This window comes from Lissotriton vulgaris, chromosome 5 (assembly GCF_964263255.1).
Source record: "Lissotriton vulgaris chromosome 5, aLisVul1.2, whole genome shotgun sequence".
Classification (NCBI taxonomy): domain Eukaryota; kingdom Metazoa; phylum Chordata; class Amphibia; order Caudata; family Salamandridae; genus Lissotriton; species Lissotriton vulgaris.
In genome coordinates, this window is record NC_141693.1 from 606,894,052 (window position 1) to 606,912,574 (window position 18,523).

The 18,523-nt window shown below is 47.4% G+C and overlaps 1 protein-coding gene across 3 annotated transcripts in view; it reads right to left on the reverse strand.

The window, feature by feature from the left end:
- IGSF21 (immunoglobin superfamily member 21) overlaps window positions 1-18,523 on the reverse strand; it is a 1,410,224-nt gene that overhangs the window by 81,362 nt on the left and 1,310,339 nt on the right. Inside the window, exon 8 of one of the 3 annotated variants that reach the window (XM_086920143.1) lies at window positions 7,800-7,841. The exons of 1 other annotated variant lie outside the window; for it this stretch is intronic. In XM_086920143.1, the coding sequence (XP_086776269.1) occupies window positions 7,800-7,841 (42 nt within the window). The remainder of the gene's footprint in view (window positions 1-7,799; window positions 7,842-18,523) is intronic. One more of the 3 variants, XM_086920144.1, reaches the window with a different exon arrangement.

The window sequence follows — 18,523 nt, forward strand, 5'->3', positions numbered from 1 at the left end:
ACTTGACAACAACGCCCACAACAGCAAGGAACTTTTCAACATCGTCAAGGAATTTTCCAATCCCTCGGCCAACTCCAACGACATCACCCCCTCTCAAACCCTCTGCGACTCCCTAGCCTCATTTTTCCACAACAAGATTGCAGACATCCACAACAGCTTTGACAACCAACCCGGAAACCAACCCACCCTACCATTTGCTGATCATCTTCCCCCCGTGAACACCCTTAACGACTGGAACGCAATCTCCACTGAGGACACCATCCGCCTGATGAACTCCATCCACTCAGGATCCCCCACAGACCCATGTCCTCACCACATCTTCAACAAAGCAGACTCCGTCATAGCACCACACCTCCGAGACGTCATCAACTGCTCCTTCAACTCCGCCACCTTCCCGGAAGACTGGAAACACGCTGAACTCACCGCCCTTCTGAAAAAACCAACAGCGGACCCCACCGAACTCAAAAATTACCGCCCCATCTCGCTTCTTCCATTCCCGGCCAAAGTCATCGAGAAAGCTGTCAACAACCAGCTCGCCGCCTTCCTCGAAGCCAACAAATCCCTCGACCCCTCACAATCTGGCTTCCGAGCAAAACACAGCACTGAGACCGCCCTCATCGCAGCAACAGACGACATTCGAACTCTACTGGACAATGGAGACACAGTCGCCCTCATCCTCCTCGACCTCTCCGCTGCCTTCGACACAGTCTGCCACAGCACCCTTCTACAACGCCTCAATAACATCGGAATCCAAGGAAAAGCACTTGAATGGATCACCTCGTTCCTCACCGGAAGAACCCAGAGAGTCCGCCTTCCTCCATTCAAGTCCGAGGCCTCTGAAGTCATCTGCGGCGTACCACAAGGATCCTCACTCAGTCCCACCCTCTTCAACATATACATGAGCCCCCTCGCGGCCATCGCATGCCAACACAACCTCAACATCATCTCTTACGCGGACGACACTCAACTGATCCTTTCTCTCACCAATGACCCCAGCACCGCCAAAACTAACCTACACGAAGGAATGAAAGAAGTTGCCGAATGGATGAAACAAAGCCGTCTGAAACTGAACTCAGACAAAACAGAAGTCCTCATCTTAGGTACATCCCCCTCTGCATGGCACGACTCCTGGTGGCCGGAAGCCCTCGGAAAAGCACCCATCCCGACAGACCACGCACGGAACCTAGGCGTCATCCTGGATTCTTCACTCTCAATGAACAGACAAGTCAGCGCCGTATCCTCTTCCTGCTTCAACATTCTTCGCATGCTCGGAAAAACATTTCGCTGGATCCCCTCCGAAACAAGGAAAACAGTCACCCACGCTCTGGTCACGAGCCGACTGGACTACGGAAACACCCTCTACGCGGGCACTACCGCAAAACTCCAGAAGAAACTCCAACGAATCCAAAACGCCTCAGCCAGGCTCATATTAGACATCCCACGCAACGAACACATCTCTGGTCACCTTAAAGACCTCCACTGGCTACCCGTCAATAAGAGGATCACTTTCCGACTGCTCACCCACGCACACAAATCACTCTACGACATCGGACCAGATTGCCTCAACTCACGACTGTCCTTCTACACCCCCTCCCGCCAACTACGTTCTTCCAGCCAAGCCCTCGCCATTGTACCTCGCATCAACAAGTCCACCATGGGAGGCAGATCCTTTTCATACCTGGCTGCTAAAACATGGAACTCACTCCCCGCTTACCTTCGCCTTACCCAGAACCACCTAGCGTTCAGAAAGCAACTTAAAACATGGATATTTGACAAGTAATCCTCCTCCTCTTCCTAAGCGCCTTGAAACCCTCTGGGTATGTAGTGCGCTATACAAATTCTATGACTTGACTTGACTTGCTCCCACCCAACAGTCTAAACCCCGTAGAGGAGATATCAATGGCGCAGTCAATGATCTCTGAGGAGATTTTTTCACCCTCCTAAATGATGGTTTGTGCCTCTGCACGAATAGCATCTGGAAGTTGTAGAAGCAATGCTGCAATCTCGGGCCACATTTGGCGGTCATACCGTCCAAGAATAGCCAAGGAATTAGCTGCCCTTACAGTGGTGGCTGCCATGGTAGTAAATTTTTTTCCTATGGAATCCAGCTTTCGGCCTTCCTGATCTGGAGGAGAAGTAAGGGGTGTGGAAGGATTGCAAGACCTCTTTTGAGCCGCCTGAGTAATGACGGAGTCCGCCTTTGGTTGAGACACCAAACATGTTGGAGAATCTGCTGGTGCTTTATATTTTTTATCGAGTCTTGGCAGGACAGCTGGGATCGAATTCGGTCGCTCCATTAATTTGAGACCTTCATCCCAAATGTGGTCAATTATAGGGATAGTGTGAGCTTTCCTTTGAGGTAGGTCTTTAAAATCGTAGAGAAAACAGTCAGTTTGTTGGACGTCCAAAGTGAGATGAAACCTCTTAGAAGCGCGGACCATCAAGTTGTGGAAGCTGCCAATGTCCACAGGAGGCGAAGCCAATGGCGACGTTGGTGGAGTTGAAGGCGTGTGAGCCCTGTAATCATCCCACTCTTGAAGGGCATTGTCGTCATCATCATTTGGATCCGTATTTTGAGGGTCAGGATCGTCATTGTCCGTATCAGGCAGGGCATGCACCGTTGACCGTGACGGAACTGGTGCAGAGGCTTGTGTTTGCGGAGGAGGTTGCAGGACTGGAGAAACAGGCCGAGATGGAGGAAATCTGCGGTTATAATCATCCAGCATGTGTTGCAGATTCCTTACCAAAGACAGTGGTATCTGTGGTATTTGGTCTGACATAGGTGCTTCTGACCTATCTACTGGAAAAAGTTCTGTCCCATCTTCGACGTACTCTTCCTCCTACTCATCATAATCCTGGCACTTGATGTGCAGCTCGGATGGACTAGTCGCTTGTCCAAAGGCATTATCGTGCTCTGAATCATCATTGGAGTCCTCCTCCGCAGACTGAAATGATTTGTCAGGAAGAGCAGAACCACTCTTAATTGGACTCAGTTGAATTAGAGGTATGCGTTTGAGCTTAGAAGCAGTAACCACCGTGAAGGTGGTAGCTGTGGCTAAAGAATGGTGCAGCGTCGACGAGCCTGTCGACGTGGCGATGGAAGAGTCAACAGCCTGTTGAGGCGTCTGCACTGTGTCCACAGGCAAGGATTCCGTTCACGGATGTGACTTAGGCTTCGCCGACGAAGATTTTTTCGCCATCGACGGCGCGGTCTACGAGGGAATGGACTTGCTCGTCAACGAAGATGGTCCCGTCGATGAAGGGTGGACCATCGACGAAGTGGCAGCCGTCGACGAAGTCGTCATCGATGGTAAGGTAGTCGTCGACGAAGTAGCCGTCGACGAAGCAGTTCCCGTTGATAGGCAACGACCCATCGACGATGTAGTCTTGGTCGACGACGAGGAGTGCGTCGACGAAAGGCGCGTCGACTAATGTTTCTTCGTCGGCGAGGTGGATTTAGCAGCCGTCGACGAGATCTTCAAAACATAGGTAATGGGCCTCACCTCATGTGATGTCGTCGATGAGGTGGACGTCGTCGACGTAGTTCTGGAGGACATAGCGCATGTCGTCGTCGACGTGGAGACAGCATCCACGGATTTCGTCGTCGTTGATGTCGATGTCGTCGACGGACGCGTCGACGAGCCCGTCGATGAGCCAGTGCCCGTTTTAGAGGAAGAAGGCATGGCTTTGGACAATGACGCCAGAGAACCAGGTCTCGTAGGCGCATGTGGAGGTAAATCCTGTGGGGAGACAACCTTAGAAACATCAACAAGTCTCTTTTTCTTTAGAAAAGGAGAAGGCATCTCAGTCTCCGACCCACGTTTTTGAGAGGTCTTTGACTGAAAAAAAGAGACACTCTCATCCTCCGAGACCACAGCGTCCATTGTCTTCAACTTCTGAACCCACAGAAGGAGACGGGCCTCTCTGTCCCTTAAAGTTTTAGGTGGAAAAGTACAACAGTACTTACAGGTCTTCACTTCATGGTCTGGGTAGAGACAGTAAATATATTTACTGTGTGGATCTTCATGAAAGAGACGCAGTTTTCCACAGGATGGACAAGATCTGAACAAAGATGTCCTTGAAGAAGACATTTTGAGATGAAAATACAGCTAAATAAGTTGAAAACTGAGCAGAGCTCAGGGAGACTCCCTTCACACGACGTGCGGTAGAAAATCTGAGGTCTTGGGCTTCTGAGGAAAAGGTTCTAGAGGGAGCTACAGCCTGATTGGCTAGAATGGGGACCAAAACATAATGACACTGATATGTTACTAAGTTGAGTTTCTCCCTTAGGCTTTCTATGGGCCTATTCTGTTCTATGGTACTTTTGAGTTTTTTTCTGGATACTTTACTGTATTTTATATATGTATATATATTTATATAATTATGATAATTTTACTTATATATGCATATATTACTGCTATTTTATGTACCGTGGGACTCCCACTTCGACGACGGGGAATATTTAAGCATGTGAATCTATGAAAGACACCCGTAATACTGGAGAAAGTAGAGTTCCCCTGCATAATAGATGTCCAGACAAAGGCACGAAATGGATAAACAGTAGTGAGGAGTTATCGGTACATCTTGGATAACTTCAGCATTTTTCTGGTACTACATTGTGAGCCTTTATCGAGTTTTTTCTTACTGATAGTTTGTCTTTCATCTCATAGGTCATAGGATAGGTACTGGTAGAGCTATGAGTAGAGAGGTGGTACTACAATGCAAAGGATCATTTTATCGCGAATAACAATATATATAGATTATTACTTGATTTTCTCTGAGTGTCTGCCTTATTTAGCTCTAAGTAATATATACATTTGTTAAGGAGACCTAAAGAATAACTATATATTTTAAAAAAACATAATTATTATGCCTAATTGTACAAAGAAATACAAATATCTAGATACATATGATTACATTTTAAATGTTTTTATACACAGGGATATGCTGTACATTAGTCTTTGAGTATGGTGGTTATATAGGAAAGAGCAAAATCTTGAGTAGTCTTCTGAAGATAAGATAGTTATCCATGGATTTTTTTACGGGGTAATGAAATCCATAGTTTAGCTGCTTAAACAGGGAAAGAAAGATATACCACCTATTATCTTGTTCTTATATATTGGGGTTTTGAGTCTGGGTGTCAATCTTCAGCGGAGGTTACTTTGTTGAATGCATTTGGCAGGGGCAGCTCCTTCACTAGGGTGGAGGAGCGTCGCCCCGCTGCTTTCTCCAATGTGAGAAGCAAAAACTAAAATGGTAATAACTTTCTGTTATTACCATTTTACGTTTGGTTGTGGGCAGGGCTGTGGGAAAGTGAGTTTCTGTTGCAGTAACCCCCCCACACTTTTTGCCAGGCTACTGTTGCACTTTGACTTTATGTGCCCTGGGTCCCTGCCAATCAGGTTCCCAGGGCCTGAGCTCTTTCCCCAAAACTGACCCAATTGGCATTTTTAACCACTGGTCAGGCACTGGTAAATGGAACCACAGATACCAGGGCACTGTGACCAGGAAACACCTCTAAGGGCTGCAGCACTTATTGTGCCACCCTTAGAGGCCCTGTACCTTTACACACACACACACACTGCCTTTGCAGGCTGCATGCTTTGGTGCAGAAAAAGGTGAGGAGTCGACATGGCACAAATCTCTGTGTGCTGTGCCTACAACCCACTGCCCTGGCATAGGTCGGTCCTCCCTCTAGCTGGGTGCACTATACAAGTGGTGAGGGTACAGGTGTATGCGCCCTGTACCCCTACAATGTCTAAGTCCATTCTTAGACATTGTAAGTGCAGTGCTGCAATTAAGAGTATATGGTGCTGGAAGTTTGTTATTACGAACTCTACAGCACCATAATGGCTACTCTGAATACTGATAAGTTTGGTATCAAACTTCTCTGCACATTAAACCCAAGCTAGTGTGGAATTTAATGAAAAATGCACACAGAAGGCATCTTAGAGATGTCCCCTGAAAACGAACCTACCACTAGTGTCCAGGCTGAGTGGCTGCTTTCAGCTGCCACCACCAGAAATGTTTCTGGACCCCTGGGTCTAGAGCCTGCTGCTCTCTGGGGCCTGAAACAATGCACATCCTAGGACGAGGTGCCAAGCCTCTTCCCCCAGGATGGGCAGGGTTCACGAAGGGGAAGCTTCAAAGGCTTGCGCCTTTGTGAGCTTCCCCATGCCACTTACTGCTCCCAGCAACGGGTCCTCACTGGTTCTGACCCCCACTTGGGTGGGAGAACCGGTGGGAAAAACAAGTGAGGAAGAGAGGTGTGCCCACCTATGCCAACTCCACCCCTCAGGTGGGGAGGCGAGGTGAAGCACAACTCTCAGTCTACGCCATCTTGAAGATGGGGGATTCAGCAATCCAGGGACACGCACATGCCAGCCTCCCACTGGAAGGTGGCATAATAGGGGGTGTAACCACCTAAGGTAAGGGACACATTGGTCCCTGTCTTTACCTACCTGTAACGCCCCTAAATCTAGTATTTATGGGCCCCTGAACCTTGCTTTCTCAGACAAGAACCTGCAACAAGAAAAGAAGAAGGACCGAACAGCCGTGCCTAAGCTAACAAGAGGAAAACACCCACTGATTTGTCCCCAGCCCTACCGGCCTGTCTCCACCTCGAACCTGCTCCTATGAAATCCCGTGTGTCGTGCAGTCAGCAACCTCAAAAACCCCAGAGGACCTGCCTGCATTCTAGCACCAAGACTTTGTCTCCTGTGAACACCGGATTTGTTCACCTTCAACCTCTGGCTCCGGCCGGACACTGCAAATACGCCCCACTCTGCACCCGCCGTCTACGGTCCGAGCTCAAGTGTGCAAACACCACGAGGAGGTCACCCTGGCAATCCTAACCCGAGATCTGGCAACCCCTGACCTGCCTCAAGCCTCCAGCCGAGGCCTGCAGTCTAAATCCAGAAGGCCCCGCTAACGGCGAACAGGAGCTGCTAAGAAGATCCGACCCCAAAAGGAACACCTGCACCTGATGCCCCACGGCCTTGCGTGCCCAAACCAACAGTGCCTAATCAACCCCTAACTTCCCAACTTACCTCTCAAATTGGTGGTCACACCCAGAAGGCGTTCATCTCCCTGCCTGCAGTGCTTTTGCAAACCAGAGGTTCCCCATTGAAACCAACAGGGTGTCCGACGTCAAAACAGCAAACTGCATCCGGCCACCCTAGTGCAGCTCAGGGTGCACCTTTGATGATAATTTGTTTCCCCATTTGCCCTGAGCTAAAGTCCAGGAGCTTTGCTCCCACAACCCAGTCGCCTGCTTGTCAGCAGCCACCAACTGGAGGCCCCCTATCCCACATTGGATAACATTGGGCCTCAGCACTTTGCACCGGCCGCCCTAGTGCAGTTGAGGGTGTAACATGAGTGATTCCTCGACCCTGGGGGACCCCTGAGTCTACCCCCAGAACCTCAACTCCCACTACCAAATACTTACCTCAAAACCGATAACACTATTTTCCTCCATAGGATAACATTGACTGTTTTTCTGTGAAAAGTTTCTAGCTTTGGAATTTGAGAAACTAAAGAACTTCTCTAAAATTGCATAATCTAACAAAAACGATTTCACCTCCCTGTTTTCAGGAAATGTCCCAGAGTAGTATCTAGGTATACTACTCTGTGAAAGCCTAGTAATCTCAAAAGTTACTCATCTACTATTTTACTGAAAAGCCTATTCAAGTCTATGTACTGCATTTACTAAGTATTTAATTTCTCTGAATCCAAACTGTAAATCAAATCAAAGTACATATACAATTATCATTCAAACTGTATTTCAATTGCATTACTACTGTAAAGTACTTATTGCTTACCTGTGTCAGGCTTGCTTGGTTCTATAAAATAAAATAAATAAAAGAATATTTTCATACAAAAATAATTGGTCTGAAGTTCAGTATTTGAGTGTGTGAATTCATATGCTGACTGAGTGTGTACAACAAATGCTTAACACTGTCCTCTGATACTGCCTTACTGCTCAACCACACTACCACAAATAGAGAGTAAGGTTCTATCTAACTTTACCTCTGCCTATCTTTGGGGTTCCTCTGGACTCTGTACACACTATACCTCACTTTGGTATAGTATATACAGAGCCAGCTTCCCGCAATGGCTGCTCTGCGAGGAGCCAAGGCAGGGGAAGAGTGGTGTGCCCATTCCTGAGGGTCCAATGAGTCTTTGGTGAGCCCTCTGGGGACATGTCCTCCCCGTAAGCCCCTGGCTGGGCGGGGTCCCCACCAATCACAACGCTGCCATTGCAGCGTTGTAATTGGCTGTGGGGAGGGAGCCTGGCTGGCTGCCTACTATTTCTGCTGGAGGCAGGAGAGCAGGAGCTGAAAAGAAGCGGGACTGTGCTAAGAGAAAGGTAAGTTTGATATTTTTTTTAATTATTAAATGAAAGCCCCCCCCTCCCCAGCCGTTTTGGAAGCATTCAATTTGAGATGACTCCATGTCATCCACTGATCAGCAGCTCTGAGGGAAACGATTGTGTAGTATTGAGAGGGCAGGTTGTTTTGGATTGGGGTGGGATGGATTAGGTATGGAGTGCGATGGAATAGATTGGGGCGAGGTTGAGTGGATTGGAGTGGGATAAATTGGATTGGGGTGGAATGAAGTGGGGTGAATTGGGATGGGTGGGTGGATTAGAATGATGTGGATTGGATTGGAGGGGAGCAGATTGTTTTGAATTGGAGTATAGCAGATTGGAGTGGGGGTTTGAAGTGGGCAGATTGTTTTGGATTGGAGTAGGGCAGATTGGAGTGGGATGGATTAGGTTGAGGCAGACTGTTTTGGATTGGAGTGGGCAGATTGTTTTGGATTAGAGTGAGGCAGCTTTGAGTAAGGCAGATTGTTTTGGATTGGAATGGGGCAAATTGTTTTAGATTAGAGAGGGGCAGACTGGTGTGGATTGGAGTGGGGCAGATTGTTTTGATTGTAGCAGATTGGAGTTTGGCAGACTGGAATGGGCAGATTGTTTTGTTGTGGGGTAGATTGTTTTGGATTGGAGTTAGGCTAATTAGAGAGGGGCAGATAGGAGTGGGGTGGGTTGGGACAGTTGAAATGCGGTGGATCGGAGTGTATTGAATTGGGGTGAGTGGTATGGATTGGAGTGGGGTGGATTGGATTGGTCTTGGGTGGATTGAGTGGGGCAGATTGTGTGGAGTGAGGTGGGGTAGATTGGCATGGATTGGAGTGGGTGGATTGGGGTGTACTGCACGATTATGTGGTAAAGCATAATTTCAGAAATTACAAATAAGAAAGAAACAATGTGTTTGCAATAAGATAATACTGGTCTTTTGGGAACAGCACCCACAAGCAAAAATAAAAGAAATCATGAGTGCAAAGTGAGAAAAGAAGATATGGCAAAATAAAATAAGTTAACCATAGAAAATAAATCTTTGCAATTTTGTTTGTCCTGCTGGGCATGTTTTTGCTAGTCACACACCTTCTCTTTGCAAGGAACTAAAAGTAAAAAGAACAAAATAGTTTTTCAATGAAGCTGAGAGCAGCGGATGGGAACTGATTAGGTTGAATCAATCAGTGCTTGGTCCCTGCTCCACAGAGAGGTATGGAAATTATATAAGGCCTGCCTTGATGAATTAGGAGACTGGTAGAAGAGCGCCACGCAAGCCAACAAATGATAAGCAGCAGGACAGTTCCAAGCACTTTTTGTTAACAACAGTGTATCGCAATTGAGACACGCGCTAGTGCATGCTCAACCGTAATAACTGTGGTATAAAGTGATCTCAGCGCATGAGATGGACAAGCACCACCAAAATCTCTGACAAAATTGTACACTGTGGTATATGATGGAGGTATATGATTCCCAGATACTAGAAAATACTACTGGGATGCACAGATTATAGTACTAAATGATTTGGTATTCCCACCCATCGATGAAACTAGAATGGAAATCACTGGGAATTGAGAAGATAGTGCAATCCTCAATGGGTGGGACCCATGGCATACATGTCCAGAACCAACACAAATGGTGAGACTGTGATGGAAAGCTGCCATGCAGATGATGCAATGGAAGTGAGTCCTTAGTAAGGACACTCCCCTGGGGGGCAGTTAAAGGAGGTGGGTGCACTAAAGGGATTTTGTAAATGGGATATATTAGGATCTCGAAGATAGGGGATATTTGGTTGACGGATACTATAAAATCCTTTACACAAGTAAAAGAAGAATACCCAACATTTTAATTACACACAGCTATTTCATACACTAGGGTTATAGAAAGATAAACTGAAGGTGATACAGGGGATATACCAATTTAAAAATTGAGTTCTGGTGGAACCTCTGAAGAAAACAACTATATCACTGATTGTAGCAGGGAGGCGGAGTTGGGTAAGGATACGGGCGATATCTCTCTCAAAGACTGGTGGTGTACTGATTTACCTTCCACCTCCTCTATGTCGCCACTTCAGGACACTTGGGAATCGGAGTCCGAAGACTGGTGGAATCAGCAGGCTTTGGCAACCGAGGGATATTCCTTTAACGGGGCCGAACGTTACGAAGAAAGCACCTCCCCCTGTGACGCGTTACTATGCGGAATGGACAGCCTCGAGGGAACAGGCACGCCCCTTGATGATGCACGGGCCATGGGAGTGGTGAATATGCAGGAAGTAGAAGAAACAGCGTGTCCCGGCACTTTGGAGGAGAAGAGAGGAGAGCGAGTCGAGAGCGTGGTGAGTGGAGGAGGACGGAGTTCGGATATAGCAGAGTAGAAGAGGATGAGAGGAGCTGTGCCAGAAGGCCCACGGTACCGCGCAGCACCCAGCCACACTCACGGAGGAGGAGGAGTGTGGCTCTCTCAGGTGCGTGACCGTGTGTCAGGCTGGTTGGGGAGGCGGGGAGCCGCAGTGTGAATAGTGTATATATCGTCTCCAGCCTACCCTCCCTTTCATTCCCTACATCCCCGTACCTTATTTCCTCCACGATTACCCACCACTTGTACCACTCTGTAGAAGGTAGTACACGAGCACCGGTGTCCTCACTCCCCCTGGTTTCCCATTGGGAGAACACTACGGTGAGCAACCCACTAAGAGGCTTTCTCTCTCTCCGGCATGTGGCGCTGGAACCCAACCAGAGAAAGAGAACGGGTCTCTCCAGAGAGAGGAGAAAGACGGACGAGTCCCCGAAGATCACGCTACCCAGCTGCCACCTTGGACCCCGCCGCGCTAGCCCGAGAAAGACGAACCCAAAGAAAGAAAAAGAATTTCATTAAAATAAAACCTCAGTTACCCCGCTCTGGTCTCCGTGTCCCTCCTTCTGAACGGCCACACTGATCTATAAAATATTGACAAATAATTTCCTGAAAACCCAGATAAAGAAAAATGGTAAAGAGATCTTGGACAGGTAGAAAATGAGGTCTTGGATGAGGCCAAATGGACACTGAGAGAGGTACCAATTAGGGCAATTTTGTCAGTACAACTCAAATTGTTACACAGAATATATCACGCTAAACTGAAGACCATTGAGCACATACAGTTGAATCACAAACTAAGAGGGCTGCGGCCTAAGTGAAATGCATTTCACACATTTTGGTAATACCTTAAAGTCACTTAATACTGTTAAAAACTTCAAAATCACTACATGTAATAACAGAAATTGAGTTCCAATGGAATACAAAATGTAAGCTATTGTTGATCTGTTGTGACCAGACACCACTTAGGTGCAAAAAATCATTATGTGACCCTGGACTAGTGGTTGCCAGATGAAACACTGCACAATTTTGATGGAGGGGGAGTAACAACCTATAATGAATGGCTTACAGTTATGGGCTGATGTGTGCTGTAGCAGAAAGAAATTTACAAAAGTTGAGGTGGCCTGCATAAATGTCTAAAAGTTTGGGGAAAATGGAATGAAATGTATGATCTAAAATAGTCCTCCCATGTATAGGAATGATGAATAATGAAAAGAAGGGAGAGATAAGAAATAGCAAAATATCAATGGCAGTAGACTCAGAAATGTTGGCCCAAAGAACAAGCCTTCGACAAGCCATCGTCACACTGTAGACAATCCCAGGGGCATATTTGACTTAACGTGGCTTTAACACCGCCTTGTAAATAAGGCCCCCTTTCATGCTACACTTAGCGTGAATAGGCGTGCAATGGGCGTTGTGGTGGGCGTTCCGCCGCAACACCTATTGATTTTGATGCTGCCCCGTATTTACAAGGGTGGCGTACATAGGAGGCAGAGCCAAAATTAAGACCAGGGAAAACCTGATCTTTTCCATGAATGAATGATTCTTCCTGCACATAAAAATTCATTTAAAAAATGGCAATTTGCAACTACTATGTGTCCTGCACATTGCAGAACACATCAAAGTTACAGTTCGCCACTCTTGATTGTTTATGTGCAGGAAAGGATACCTTCCAGCATATAAACAGTCATTCCCCCCAACGCAGCGAGATTTAGCGCTAACGCTTGTGGAAACGCAGGGGTGCGCCGCATTCTTGTGAATATGGCGCATCCTTGCGTTTTCAGAATGGCGGAGCGTGGCGTTAGCAATGTTTGCTTAAATCCACGCTTCGCCATTTCCTTGTGAATATGCCCCTACATCGTTGTAAAAAGACAGAGAACATGAAAGGACATTGAGATGAATGTGTGCTTTAGAATATAGCGCCTATATACAATAGAACCAAAAATGTTGACATTATATGACCTTTATTGTACTTTAGGTTTATAGAAAACAATGAAAATTGTTTTAAAAAATAAATGCCAACTTTCTTGGACTCTTTTCCCCCAGATTTAGAAATAAGAATACAGACCTCGCCTAAGCCTTATTTGGTGATATTAAAATACTATCGTTTAAATCCAGGCCGCTGTCTGCTGCCGGCGGATAATATATACGGAGATGTCGTCTGCATGCAGCGTCCCTTCCTGCTCCGGTAATCCGACCAACGATCCATTTATCTCCACATTTCCCCGTTATCATTTGTGCCGCAAACGCCACATAAATAGCAAACAGCAAAAGGTGACTCTCCGCCCGCTTGTCTGGTGTCTCGAACTGCGCCGCAATCATCAGTAATGTCCCTGTTTATAATAATGGCGCTCCTAGTTCTCTTCATTTGTAAGCAGATCACGCGCTTTATTAAAAAAAACAACGAGCCTGATTCACAAAGGTACATTTGGTCGTAAACTTAAGTTTACAAGCACATTTCCTTCGTTTGCGCCTGCCAGGAATGCATAAAGGGTTTCCCAGTGAGTGTGGGTGGTGAGGTGTAGGGGAGGGGCTTTATTTCCAGGGAAAGTTTCTGCTGTGGAGAGCTCTGCACTAGGGGAATAGGACCCCACTGTAACCAGTTTTGTGCAGGGTTTGTGTTTCTGTCCATAGGACTTTTTGGGAGATCAATTTCAGGTGGTGCTCAATTTAGAAGATAAGGCAAGCAGAAATAGAATCAAAAGGGCAGCTTCCGCCCCACTACACTAACAGCACAGCAGAGTCCCCATGTTTGTTTCTTATTGCAGATTTATATCGCGCGAAACTCGACCAGAAGGAATTGGAGCGCTTTATATAAGCACCAGTTATGTTACACAAAGACACATTCATTGTTCGTAGGGCTCAGGGAGATTAAGTGATTTGCCCAGCCAGAATCACAGGATGCTTGGCTGACGTCGAGGCTCCAACCGGGTTCCTCAGCTCCAACGTCGGCAGCTCTGGCCATTAGGCCACACCTTCCCCTCATTCCCTTATCCAACAATATGTGCTGGTCACTACAGCTTCTTCCTCCACCCATTCACCAAAAACCCTGCTCTTATCATATCGAGGGACAGTGCAACAGGCAAAAACTGGCACCACCGCAACCACACACCTCAACTACCCCAGCTACCTCCACCACGGTGACATGAGCACTAGCTGCTGTGATCGGTGAACAAGACGCAGAGCCAAAGATGTGTTGGGTCTTAGCAACTTCCATTTACAGGAAAACTGTAGGGCCAATCTCTTTAAAAAAACACACAATTAATATAAGATAAGGCCTCCTTAGCCAATACCCCATTGGATTTACCCAACCTTTTTTATTATTCCAATTGTACTTTTAACAGAAATTGCAGCTGGGCGCATCACTTCAGCTACCACCAAACTTTGCCACTTCAGCTTCTCCCAACCAGTACCACCAGCGGTTCACCTCAGCATTCCGGACTGCTGATCTCTCTCGGAGATTCGGAGATATGACCTTTACCCACCGTTGAGAGCATTAGTCCCAACTTCAACCAACCCCGAGCCATCACCAATGCTATTCACTACACATCCCCTGTTCTGTCAGCCAACGTTAGACACAACCCAGACCTGTTCCTTCTGCCCTGCTCCACGGAGTTGCCACTGCAAGAGCTATCCCTTAAGAATACTTCTTAGTTGAGCGCTCTCACGCCCCCTCCTTTGTGAAAATGCTGCAGAAAATGTAGAGAAAACAAACAGTATCCCAACAGGTATTATTCTGGAGACGGTTAAACATGTATGCTAAAACCATTACTAGTACAGAAATAAGGAGACTTGAATCAAATTAAGTTGTGGTTGTTTTGCATCATATAATTTTACAAGAAAAAGGGGGAAAACATTTTTTTTTTACAGTTATAGCAGCACTGTACAGAAAGAATCAATAACAACCCGATTGTATTTGGTGCTCAGATAAGCGCAAGTGACAATAGTGGACAGCGTGAACGGCGCGAAATGAGTAGTTGTGCAAAATACATACAGTGAGTAGGATCATGTGGCTCAAGGATAATTCCAATTACGATAGTGAATGATGTAGATAATTAGCAATTCAAATGAGCCATTGTAGAAACTGCGCCATGCATTGCGCTGTGTTGTCGACGACGTTTCGATCCTCGCCTATTGGGATCGTCTTCAGGACGGGGTTGTGTTGTTTGAAGGGTGCTGGTAGCTTCGCAGGTATATGGAAGATTCATGGGAGTGGATCCACGGAGTAGATGATTCGGAAGGGGCCAGTGACGCCCTTGCTCTCACTTTGCTCTCACTTTCAGGTCCCTTTGGAACCCGTCCGAATCATCTACTCCGTGGATCCACTCCCTTGAATCTTCCATATACCTGCGAAGCTACCAGCACCCTTCAAACAACACAACCCCGTCCTGAAGACGATCCCAATTGACGAGGATCGAAACATCATCGACAACACAGCGCAATACATGGCGCAGTTTCTACAATGGCTCATTTGAATTGCTAATTATCTACATCATTCACTATCGTAATTGGAATTATCCTTGAGCCACATGATCCTACTGACTATACATATTTTGCACAACTACTCACTTCGCGCCGTTCACTCTGTCCACTATTGTCACTTGCGTCGCCACCTATGTCACTTGCACATATCTGAGCACCAAGTACAATCGGGTTGTTATTGATGCTTTCCGTACCCTTTGCTGGATTGGACTTCGTGCTACTGGGACCTTTGCTCTTGGACTCCTGGTTCTGGGCTGCTGACCTGCTTCTACACCACTGCTCGCCGGACCCGCTTCGCGGGTCCCGCTTCGCAGGGGAAGCCGCCGGGGAATCTGTGGAGCTGCTGGGTTGACAGAGGAGTGTTGGGGCATCTGCTCAGGGCTGCGAGCGTGCTGCAGGGACTACATCTCCCAGGAGTCCCTGCCTGGCCAATTTTGATCACCTGGCCCGCTCTCCCTGTTAGCCCTGCCCCCTGTGCATCACACCTAACCTATAATAGTGGTGTCTACTTCTGCTGCGCGGGAGCGTGCGGGGGCGTCCCGGGAGAAGCCCGGGACAAGGGCGGGACCGTCTGTGGCCGTCCGTGGTCGGGCGAGGTTGGGTTGGGCCATTCCCCCTGGTTAATTTTGTATACATTATTGGTGGTGTTAGTATAATTTTGCTATTGTTATAGTACTAATTAAAACTGCAATGCCTCTACGCTCCGGCAAGGAACGTACAGTACAATTGCAGACTGCTAAGGGGGTGGTCTCCTGTCCATTAGACGCATTCATTGCTCGAGCTACTGGGATCTTAGAAAAAGAGATAGCGATGGCCGAGAAAAGGCTCTCTATTGACCTAGTTAGTGGGAAGCATTCCTCTCTGGGTAGGTTGGCAATAATACCCAGCCCCGTTGCACAAGCCCCGAGTAGCAGTCTACATTTGGTTACAGCAGAGGCGGTTGTGCACTGCGAGGGGGAAGGGGAGGGCATCCCACCCTCCGTGGGGGAAACTGATTCGTATCTGGATGATACCCAAGATAGCAGGGGAAATGAAAATGAAAGTGTGCTCTTGGCCAGCAATTCTGAGTCGGACTCGCCAGGTGTTGAGGACCCGTTGAGAATTGCACCTCGCAAAAGGGAAAGGCGTTTGGGCCACCAGGGGGGGGGAGCTTACAAGATACCAAAGACTATTGATCTGGCCCACACTAGTGCCCCAAACCCAGAGGCCCTTCCTACCCTTTGTCCTGCCCTGGTATCAATAGATCCATTACGCCCCTCCCATATCCCCTTTGGTTCCTCTGACCCATGCGTAGCGATGAAAGCTTATTGGTAAAAATGGAGGCCATGATTAAAACTCTTTTACTTCCTGTACTTGAGAGAACAAGGCTGATGACCACTAAATTGGATGTACTTGAGTCCATTGTAAATACTAATACTGGTTTACTACATAAGTTTACTAGCCCCAAAAATGTCGTGGGGAATCCTTGTTCCTCTACGATCAACACAAAGGGCCAGAAAATTGCATTAACTGGTAAAACAGTAACCTCTGTGACCACAGGTTTAGCATTAAATTATCCTGACCCTAAAACAAATAAAGATTCAGTGGCAGGGTGATCCTCTAGGGTTAAGGATTGTACTCCGGTTGTAGGCTCTTTGTTGCAGGTGCCAAAGAAGGCCACCTCCAAATCTAATCCCCAACGAACACCGGCGTTACGGCCGCAAGACCGTGCAAAGGGTGCTCCTAGTACATCGTCTCAGTCTACCCCAGGACAGGCAGCTAGAGGGAGCATGAACTCTACCACCCCTTAGGGAAACCTAACAAGCGGGCTCACCCTTGCACAGACCTACCCCCTGAAGCAACCCGGCACACAATAGTTTTAACTGGTGTAGCACAACTTAGGGAGGGTGCCAACGAATCTTATGGGGACCTTCGTAACAAAGTAGTATTCTGGTTAAACAAAAATCGCCCCCTTCCACCATCATCCTCGACTGAAATTCTGTTTGTGAGGAGAGTTGAATGGGTGGGTCACGGCAGTAAGGACTTAGAGGGGGATTGTATTATTATATCTTTTAAAGATCCCTGGGTGGTAGATTTCTTACGTAGGGACGCAAGGTTTGCAAGATTGGGGGATGTGCAGACCTTAGGTCTTGGCTATTTTTATCCAAGACGATTCTGTGAGTTTCCCCCGAGACATCTACCCTCAAGATTACCAGTCAGGAGGCACCAAGTTGATAGAACACCCTACCTCCCGCAGTACCCATTATTGTTTAACCGCTTTGAGCCCCTCTCTGGCCTGGAGGCCATTGATTGACCTTACCCGGTTGCAGGGAATGAAAAGGTTATGAGGAATCGGGTGAGCGAGGCAGACGGAGCTGGTTTGGAGATGCCTCAGGGGGTTGTTGGGAAAGAGAGAATGGAGGTGCTGGATTCAGGGGAGAGTTCTGAAATACCCACAGGGGGTGTGATAGAAGGTGCTGGTGGGGTGGGGTTCGAGCAGGGGGACACTAGCAAGGTGGTAATGGCTCGAGATGCGACTAGGGTGGAGAGTCATCAAGTGATCTTTGCTGCACCCATGGCAGTGGACCGGAGTGGGCCACGTAGCATAACAACAATACAGGAAACACTCAAATTAGCCTCTTGGAATGTGGCAGGGATTAAGGGGCAGATGGATTCTGAGGATTGGTTAGAATACATTGATACATTTGATGTTTTATTATTTCAAGAAACCTGGGCACCGGATCCAATTCATAGGGCCGGGTTTTTAAATTTTTACAAACCAGCTATAAGGGGCAGCAAGGGCCGGGCATCAGGAGGGCTAGTGACATGGGTTAAGCAGGCAATAGGATACCATCCAACTGAAATACTTGCGGATCACCCAGACCTCTTGGGTATTAAATTAAGCAAGGACGGCTACCAGGATCTCATAGTCATTAATATCTATGCACGAGGCCAACCGGGTGGCCGCTGTCCTAGCATTGTAGACTTTGTGGACACATATCTTGAAGGGATAGGGAGAGACAAGATACTTGTTCTAGCTGGGGATCTTAACTGTACCTTTGAGCCCCTTTATGCGGTAGGGGATAATTGGGGGTTAGCAGAGGATGTGGTTTGGAAGATCCCAGAACTGTCCGATGACAAAATCACAAAAGGGACTGAGGCAGCTCTACATTGGATGGGCTTGTGCCTGAATTGGGGGCTAAGAGCTACAAATGGCCGTACTGCCTCTGATCAGGGAGGCAATTCCACCTTTGATAATGGGCTAAGGAAAAGCTGTATAGATTATATCTTGTTGAAGATGGAATATTGGCCACTTCTGATAGACATGGAGGTAGTACCCCGCCCTGAAAGCGA